Below are 10,223 nucleotides of genomic sequence, written 5' to 3'. Positions count from 1 at the left end.
ATTTTTTTGTTCCCTTAATTGTTTTTGTGCTATATGCATGCCGTGACGCCTTCAATTTTCTGTTTTTTTAAAATAAACTTTTGTGTTGAAGTTGTTTCAAATTTACAGAATTATGGCCTGACTTAACGTTGTACAATCACTCATTTTAAATGTATTTCATAATAAAAATGGTTGAATTTTTTTAAAATGCAGTGAATCAGAGAGGTCGATCGAGCCACCATTACGAAAGTTATTTTTAGAAGTCATTGATCATTTAAAAACAAACAATCTAAGCTAACGTATCACTATTCAATGTTCAACTATTTCTAACAATTTTTTTCCAAGTCAACAAAATTAAAATGCAATATTGCAGTCGAATTAGATTAAAAATGGTCAAACTTAGATATTTTAATACAAGAAGTGTTGCCTTAAGTTTTAAAGGTCCTATCAATATGCAATTGGATTGGGGTTCCCAAAAGTTGACATTTTATTCCGATAACCAATATCGTGGACAAGAAAGTATCACAATTACAATTGGGACTCAATTAAAAAAAATATAATTATAAAAAGAATCGATCGAAAAATAACATGCATAATAAATTCACTCCACATAATCAGAAATCCATAGAATTGGGACTTATTAAAAATATATTTAATAATGAAAAGAATTGCACGAAAGATAAAATGCATTACTTGATCTTCTCAATACAAAAACATCATCAGAAAAATGGTTTCATATGAAGTTATTTCTTTAACTGTATAACATGCACTGGTACATTGAGCGATATTGCACAATGTTCACTTTATCGCCACATATCGCAAGTGCACTTTGTGCGCACAATGTGCACGTCTTGGTTTTGAGTCCTGTTGCTTTAAATGCAGTATAAAATTATTGCGGACAATGTCAAAAGAATAAGAACAACTGCTCGCAGCACTCACAAATTTCCTGAGGTGTCTGACTGGTTGGATATTTTTGGCGTATTTTATTGATATTTTTAAAATGTTTCTTTTTAAAGTCTAATTTAGCCTGATATCAGTATTTGTAGTATTACCTCATAACAAGCTTCATAATCTGTATTGAATCTATCTGTAAAACATACAATCAACACAACAGAGTATATATTTAATTGATTTTAATAAAAAATGATAAAAGTTAGCAATTTTATTAATGGCGCCTTTGTTCCACCTGTGCTTGGGAATTATATTGACAGCATAAACCCAGCAACTGGATTAAATCATGCACTGGTAAGTTATTGTGTTAGTTGTGCTGCAAGAAAGTTATGTTTAACATTTTTCTATTTTTAATGCAAAGCTCTTAAATAGGGATGTTTAAAGTAGAATACCAAGGTATTCTAGAATAATAGGTTTCGAATCCAGAATAGCGAATCCTAGTATATTTTTATTAAATTATTTAACCTCGATTTTGTTTGGGGAATGGATTAATCTTTTTCTACTCTACAGGGCCCACATTCACAGCAATAAATCGCCCAAACAATTTGCTAACATGTGTCCATTATAATAAAAAATGTTTTACATTCTTAACAACTGTCATTTGAAGAAGTTGTGTAAACTGTAATACATGTCCACTGTCCAGGTTGTTGCCAAAACTTATATTTTTGCCAATAGTGATGCAACACTGCACACAGAACTATTTAGCAATTCAGTCCAGTTTTTGAAAGCATTGTTGGGTCTTAGTGCTTCTTTTTTGACTAATTGTTCTGTTATGCAGTCAAATAATGTACTGCAAAGAATACAAAGGTATAATTAACATAACGAATACTTGAAAATTACACTGTGCATAACTGCATAACCTCGCTGAATATTGGCCTAAAGTTGACCTTAAGTAACCCTATAGCGCATTTTCTCGATGGCCAGCACATGTTACTTTTGCAACTTAACGCATTTATGGAAATTGCGAACTCCGCTCCTAACTTAAAGTTTGTTTGCCAAATCTACCACATTTATAACCATCTTGACAAGAGTAGGTTTACAAAGAACTTATGTATATATATACTGGTTGATGTCTTATATATTGGTTAGACTTAGAATGTAATTTTTACCTGAAAAATAAATTAATAAACAAATTTAGTTTTTGGTTTATGGCAGTAAGTATGGGTTGTGCAAGGTCAAAAAATGGGTCGCTCTGTGTTATTCAATCCTGTGCATACAAACTTTTTTCATTTTATTTTTTTAAGTATTTTCAATTCAATCATGACTGAATTATTGCGTCATAAGCTTTTCATGTTGCTCCATGTAACCTGGATTGCATTATAAGTGTTTTTCTGAATGTCTGCAATGGCTTTCGGTGTACTAATTATACGTAAGCCGTAATCGTTGGTCAAAAAGCAACTTCAGAAGGGCTAGATCTCAGTTATTAACACACATATGTGTGCATGTTTCATTGAATAAATGATATGGTACTGTGGATCCCCTTTAATTGAATTGCTTGTACTAACAGATTGAGCAAGCATTGACGTATGGTTGTTTGTTGACTCGCTCCTCTCTGAGCCTGCATAGCTCAGTTGGTAGAGCGACGGTCCCGACTTGACCGGAGGTCGTTAGTTCGAACCTCAATGCAGGCTAGTTGTTTTTCTAGCCTGCCCTGCTTGCATAAGATCAACAGATTTGGTGAGTCAGCAGAAACTCGTCCGTTTCAGTTCGAGCTATATGTTTGTTACTTTCAACTAGGTCATTAGTTTGTTTGTTTGTTTGTTTGTTTGTTTGTTTGTTTGTTTGTTTGTTTGTTTGTTTGTTTGTTTGTTTGTTTGTTTGTTTGTTTGTTTGTTTGTTTGTTTGTTTGTTTGTTTGTTTGTTTGTTTGTTTGTTTGTTTGTTTGTTTGTTTGTTTGTTTGTTTGTTTGTTTGTTTGTTTGTTTGTTTGTTTGTTTGTTTGTTTGTTTGTTTGTTTGTTTGTTTGTTTGTTTGTTTGTTTGTTTGTTTTGATGCTGCTGTTATTAGGACAACAGCACCGACGAGGTAGGGAGCAATTTTGTGCTCGTGTAAACCCCCCCGATTGTGCACCAGTTTTTTTCTAGTAATGTATTAAAACCATTTAGGTTATCTGCTTGCAGTTTCTTCAGCTAAAAAAAAAAGAAAAAATTGTGTTTTTCACAAAACTTTCAATTTAGATCAGTGGTCTCCAAGCTGTGGGTCGCGACCCCAAGTCGCCTGAAATTTTTGTGGGGTTGCCATAATTCACTATATTCCTGCTGTTTCAGTCTGAATGATTTATTTTGTTTTCTTTATGAAGTCACACTATTAAACGTAACTCAGTGCATTTTCTACATAAAATTGCTTTTTAAGCTCATAAAAGCCGCTAAATCAGTTAAGGTAACATTTCACAAAAACTAGATTTCTTTGATTTAGCCCAGCGAATATCGAACTTTTTGAAAAATGCGTTTAAAAGGGCTAGTTTTTTAAAAAGTCAAATTTTATCATTAAACGTAACGAATATGGTTTGTCGATATGACAATTAGGCTTTGTATTCATTTTGTTGCCCATGCGTAGCCACTGCTCTCTAGAATTATGCATAATTTACGCACATTTGCTGTGTTACTTTGTTTCAGTATTATTTGCATATTTTTATTTATATCTGAAAACAAAATGGGGTTGCAATATAAAATCTCATTTCATTTTATTAAAATTGGGGTCATTTATCAAAAAGGTTGGAGACCACTGATTTAGAAGACTGCATTTTTTAAGTGTAGAATGTTTTTAACTAGATCAATTTTGCTGAAATTGCATCAGAAAAGTGTCAGAATTTTTCTGTTGTGTTCAGTTGTTACCATTGTCGCATCTTGTCGTTGTCCAGTAACTATGCCAAAATCTTTAAATGTGGCTCTACCTGTTGCTGCCCAACCTCCCAGCATTCATTTGGTGGCTGGTCTGGGTTAACCACTGTTAAGGAAGAAGCCATATCTCGGACTCTTTGCTGAGAAACTCCATTTTGAAATTGATGCTAGAGAGATGAAACCACACTCGATCAGCTTGTTAAGCCTGCAGCCATTGACATGGCCAGATTCCTATGTGGCGACGACATGGCCTCAAAATTGCAGTCCGTCTCGTTATCGAACAGCACAAAAGTCCAAATCACAGACCTTTCACTAAATATAAAATTTCAAGTGGCTCCCAAATGAATAAGGCGGGAAAGTAGAGCCAGCTATCAACTCGATGAGTCAACCGACATTGGAAAGAATGCACAGCTAATGGTTTATGTGAGGTACGAGGGTGACATGGACCTCGAAGAAGAATTTCTGTTTTGCACACAACTGACAACAACGGCAACCAACATTTTCAACGTTGTAGACAACTTCCAACAAAAGACGGCATTAATTAGGAAAACTGTGTCAGCTTATGCACTGGTGCTTCCGCGATGCTTAGTGCTCGACAGGGGTTTACTACAGGAGTCAAACAAGTCAATACTACCGTATTTTACGGACCATAAGGCACACCCGATTATAAAGCGCACTGTCAATAAATTGCTGTGATTGTTTTTTTGTTTATACATAAGGCGTACCGGGCTATAAGCTGCACAATGAATTTATCCAAATTGCCCGGGCGTCCGCAATCTAAAGCACGCTGCTGGTTTCCACAACTGGTTTTCAAATCTTTTGGCAGTGATGCAGGAGGTGGTTGGTGTTGTCAACTTTATCAAATCTAGTGCTCTTAACTCTGGTCTGTCCGAGCAGAAGTATATCAACTTCAGGTCTTAATTCCAACACCTCCTGTTCTACTCAAATATGAGATGGCTTTCTCGAGGTAAGCTCTTGCGCCGTGTAGTTGATTACGAACAGAGCTGCATAGTGCCTATCTTTCTCATTGAAAAAAACTTTGTCATGTCATTCAGTTCCAAGATGTTAAGGAGTGGATGTTAAAAGTATGTTGCTTAAACGACATCTTCAACGCAGTAAACGATCTTAACACATCAAAGGTAAAAGTCAAAATATTATCACTCTCTCTGAGAAGTTGTCTGCCTTCAAAGAAAAACACCTCTGGAAGAAAAAAACTGAAGCATGAACAAACAGCAGCGTTTCCATCCATGAACCAGTATCTGGAGGAATGGAATCAAAATGCAATAAGGAGATTGGATGTCATCAAACCCATCTTATTGGAGCATTCAGAAAACCTTATCAGGCAGTTTAATCTCTACAACTCGGATATAAATCTGGCATCTCAGATGTGGGTCAGAAATCTGTTTATGGCAAAGGTTGAGGACTTATCAGAGGATATTGCAGGACTACAGGAAGTGCTTAACTTTTTTCTACAGCGTCAATTGGAGAATACTTTGGTTAAAAAGGAAAAGCCAATAATTGGCAACAAGCAATGACTTTTCTGCTCCTTTGCGACCAGCACGTATATTTGTGCGAGCCAGGTACCAAAACCAAAGCTCGCAATCGCCTTGATCCTTGTGACGATTTTCGCATTGCGCTCTATAAAAGAGATTCGTGCATCAAAGATATCATGAAGAAAAATTTTCAGTTTTATCAATTACACTAAAATAAATCAATCATTTGTTTGTAATAAATCATTGTTTATGCCGATTATCTGTGTCTTTTTCTATTTCATGCATATCAGAAAAATACATTTTTTGATGTCTTGGGTCGTGAGATGTTCATAAAACTCAGATTTGGGGCAAGCTCAAAAATGTTTTAGAACCACTGTGTTATGGCTAGTATTTTTTACACCACCATTAGCAAACTTTTTTTTTTTTTTTTTTTTTTTTTTTTTTTTTTTTTTTTTTTTTTTTTTTTTTTGTTTAAAGAATGTATCAACCTTGACATGTTTAGGCATTAAACAAGACAAATGTTTTGTGACATAAAGAAATACATATGGGGTATAAGTACAGCCTGGGGGTACACATGTCTGCTTTTCTTACTCTAACCCTGTTACATAGATAGGCTGTTTTGGGGCGAACTCATGTGCACACATGCAGCTCAAAATCAGATTGAATGCGAGAAAAAATAAAATCATAACTGAAAAAAAAATTTTTTTTTTTAACTGGTAGAAATTTTGAAAAACAGTGGCTGATTCAGTATATTTGATTTTAAGGTGAAGTATTACATGGCGCCTTAGTGCCCAAAACACTGCCATACCATAATGCTATACCATAACATACTATAAAACTAAGAATACATGGGTGAACCGCGAACATTTTTTCAATTACATATAGTTAAATTTGGGAAAGTTCGACAGGCTCTCAGAACCACATTTGGCATGTGGGACTTTCCAAGCTGAGACAATTACACAACAGTTCTATCGAAAATTAGTACTTTTTAAACTAATAAACAATCTATATGCCAAACACTGGCTTTTCCCTGCTAAACATTGTGCTTGGTACTTTTTTCAGAATGGCACATAAAAATTATTTCCTGCCAATTTTAGTGCATAATGTTCCTACATATTTAGCATTTTAAAAATGTATTGGATTGAATATGTGTAGAACAAGCACACATCTTTTTGGAAAATTAATTTACAAATTTTTTTTGTTGGAACAATTTCTTCGGTTTTCTGTCTGATTCTTCGGCCGACATAGTTGCCAAGTCGCCAGCTTTCTGCCATACTGCTGGGTATATTAAGATTAATCCCTCCCCCAAACAAAATCGAGTTTAAATAATAATAATTTATTACAATATACTAGGATTTGATTTTCTGGATCGTTATTCTATATTCAAAACCTGAAGTTCAAATCCCCTGGAATTCTACTTTGAATACCTCTAATGGCCACTTCTGCAAACAAATTGCAATGGTAAGCTCAACTACATCCATAGCCACACCGGCCATTCTTTACCACTTAAGGAAGCGCTCACCTGCCTTAACTTTGCAAACATGCACATTGTGGAAAGAACAATTCAAACTAAAACTAAATTTTCCAAACTGATGGTCTACCCACCGTTCTTTATGGAATGCGTTTTGACACACTGGTTTTAAGTGACATAACAGCGTTGCAGTATCACTACACCATATTGGACCAGATAATTCTTAAGAGTAGACCTTTAATTTCTAAATGTTATGTTGTATAGTTTGTTGTCCAGCCACTGTTCCACATGTTAGACAGTTGTGAAGATACAGTAGATATTTAGAAAAAATTAGAGCTAGCATTTATATACAATAAAGAGTACTGTTGAAACAGTATGGCAGAATGCTAGCGACTCGACGACTATGTCGGCCAAGAGAATCACCAGAAACCGAAAACCTGTTGCAAAAATTTTTATGTAAATCCAAAACAACAGAGGTGCCCGACCTTTTATCTGTAGACGGACGCATTGACCATCTTTATTGATCTTACGGCCGCCAGTAAGTTTTTTAGAGATGACCTCAGAAAGTTAAGTCATACTGTGACGTATTAGAACAATTATTCTTAAACATAAACTTGTTGTTCTCTAATGATCTCGTGCAAAAATATAGAACTGAAATATAGTATAATATAATCGCACGAAGCGCGAAAAGAATGCGTTTATTGGGTTTGAATTATTGGGTTTTTTAATAGGACATGTAACGTAGCTGAGCGCTGATCGTCGAAACGGCGCACATGCAATGCAGTAACAGTGTACTACCAAGTTTGTTGACTTGTAACCCCGGGCCTACTGTCTTTGGTTTATGATTTAATCTTTTTGGGTTTGGGGCCTATTACCTAAATACAGATTTTTTTTGTGTTTGGATTTAATACAAAATTATAATGGATCGGATTTTAATTCTTATTTTATCTTTATGTGACATCACCATTTAGATAGATTGTTACACTCTTTGTGCATCAGTCCTAAAAATTCTAATCTGCATTCAGCATATCAACCATAAACGCATGCCTGCACTGGCACAGCCGCCAACACAGGCTTATTAAAATATGTGTTAACATCCGCATAATTATTCATCGGCGGCGGCATGCGGCTGTGCCGCCTTAGATGGAACACCGTTGCCTTAGGCGAACAAATCATTTAGGTTTAGGGGCGCAACTAAAAAACCAAAGCATTTAGGCCAAAGAAGGATGGCAAGTTTCTGCCAGCCTGGTAGCTCATATAAAATTCGTCAGGGCACTTGTTTTGTACATTACATGGCTCAAATAAAACTAAATTGGGCACTTTTTTTCAGACGTAACTAGGATAAAACCAATTTGGGCACTTTTTGAAACCTAAGTTATGTAAACATGGGTACATCAGGTTTTATATTTATTAATCCTTGCAAAATAAGAAATGTGTATACTCCAGGAGACTACTGCAGATCGCATTGTGTAAAAAAAACACTTAACTTTTTTTGCTTGACTGTTGCTGATTAACGTGTTCCCTATTTATGACTACAACACCTAATTGAATAATTCGGAACTCTCCCCTTTTTTGGATTTCTGGATACGCCCTTGAATCTTTGTGTGCGCATTACTATAGGAATGTAATGCGCTATATGGGTGTGCCAGTGTAAAGTTTTGGCCACAAACTGTATTTTCTATGCTGTTTTTTTGTTCGTTTTTTGTATAGTTATGTGTCACAATTTAAACCACTGCTTCAAATGGCAGTGGGCTAGATTGTTAATTATTTTCATTTAACTTTTTGATTACAATATACACATGTCATTAAATAGTTTTGAGGTTAATTGCTGTTTTGTCAATACGTTAAGATTCTACTTTGAACAACCTTTCTGTTTTTGTTATAGATTCCCTCCAGCAGCAAAGAGGATGTAAATCAGGCTGTTAAAAGTGCTTCAAAGGCATTTTTGGAATGGTCCAACACTTCTCCTACATTTAGGTTTGAATTTTATTTAGTTAATAAAGCATATAGTAAAGTAAAAATTCAATTTGGTAAAATCAGTTTAGACTTAAAAATAGGGTTGACCAAACATTTCTGAAATGAAAGGTAATTTTATTATTACGAAAATTTTATTTATCTTTTTATTGAGTGTGAACTGAAGATAGAAAACACAACATAATCTTTATTGAGTTTCCAATAAAGCTTTAGCAACTTACTTTTCTTATTTATAAAAAAACACAGCTCCTTAGGCAATTGTATTTCTTCTCTAACGTTTTTTCACCAATCCAAGTCGCCTTCTTTAGAGTGAAAGACAGTGAAGAAGGCGACTTGGATAGGTTGCCGAAACCTTGGAGAAGAAATATAACTGCAAAAGGAGCTGTGTTATTTGATTGTTATTATGCCTGGTAAAACAGTTTACTTTCAGTATACTTTAATGCAGTGGTTTTCAAACCGGGGTCCGAGAAGAGGTTTTTAAGGGGTATGCAAAACAACTTTTAATTTTTTTGAATTCATTGACTGATAAACTATATACATTTATGTAAATTATTCTCTAGTAAACCATCAAACAATGATACTTTATATTCCATGTTTTTTTAAGTGTAACCACCCAAACTATTACTGGGTTTTTAGGCAAATTAATACAAAAAAGTTGGGCATGAGAAAACTGTTGGTTTTACTTTCAAATTTAGCTAGTTTTCACGTTTTTACTTTTAATTTCGGTTCGGATGGGTTTTGAACATATTTTTGTGAAAAACATAGATTATTTCTCCAGCAGATGTTAAAAGATTTCTATTGGAGGTGGGGTGGTTGGGAGTTGTCATTTTTATATAATGATGGTTACAGCAAAATTATTCTCACTAAGCATATTCTAAGACCATGTTTTTAGTGTGTAATTGACACAGCTTATTTTCTCTAAACCGTACTTGTATTTTGCTGACTTGGCACACAGTCCGAGGAGATGTTATGCTAATCATGGCATGATAACACCTGGGAAAAACGATTTTTGTTCCGCATTGCAGGTGGTGGAAGACGTGCTTGTAATTTAGCTCTATTAGTCCTGTACATAGAACTTGGGTAATTGCACTGTTCATAGTCAAAACATGATTCTAAGTCTTGGTTTAGTTTTTCTTTTGAAGTTAACGGTAGCACATCTAGAGGCTTCGCAGCTGGCGCCTGACAGGATTGTCAACGACGCTCGTGTTTGCTTTTTGTAACGGTAGCTTTTGCTAGACGTTTATTGGCGATTTCTATTTATTTTTTTCCTATTGATGACGTCATTGCAAATCACTATTTTATGACGTCATAACTGTCGCTATTTTCTGACATCGACATTAATTAAAACAAATAGTCAAATTTCCCTCACTTCCACACAAGCTAAAAAAACATTTCAGGCACAATCAGCGGAAATAGTCAAGGGACGATCAACATATACGATAGCAATTTAGCCTATACATGAAAAATATATATAGTATATCAGTGCTTCTTAAACTTTTTTAGTTTGGTTCACCCC

The 10,223-nt window shown here is 34.9% G+C and overlaps 1 protein-coding gene across 2 annotated transcripts in view; it reads left to right on the top strand.

Moving 5' to 3' along the window:
- Positions 1–982: 982 nt before the first annotated feature.
- LOC146168217 (2-aminomuconic semialdehyde dehydrogenase-like) overlaps positions 983–10,223 on the top strand; it is a 36,879-nt gene continuing 27,638 nt past the window's right edge. The window contains exons 1-3 of one of the 2 annotated variants that reach the window (XM_083391699.1): positions 1,101–1,224; positions 2,438–2,607; positions 8,619–8,710. Coding sequence is in view for 1 of the 2 variants with exons in the window: in XM_083391690.1 (XP_083247816.1) it covers positions 1,123–1,224; positions 8,619–8,710 (194 nt within the window). In the remaining variant the exon portion in view is untranslated. Of the gene's footprint in view, positions 1,225–2,437; positions 2,608–8,618; positions 8,711–10,223 lie in introns of both variants that reach the window. The other variant, XM_083391690.1, reaches the window with a different exon arrangement.

The sequence above is a fragment of the Ascidiella aspersa genome, chromosome 1 (assembly GCF_963924565.1).
Source record: "Ascidiella aspersa chromosome 1, kaAscAspe10.2, whole genome shotgun sequence".
Lineage (NCBI taxonomy): Eukaryota > Metazoa > Chordata > Ascidiacea > Phlebobranchia > Ascidiidae > Ascidiella > Ascidiella aspersa.
This window is presented reverse-complemented; position numbering and strand designations above follow the sequence as displayed.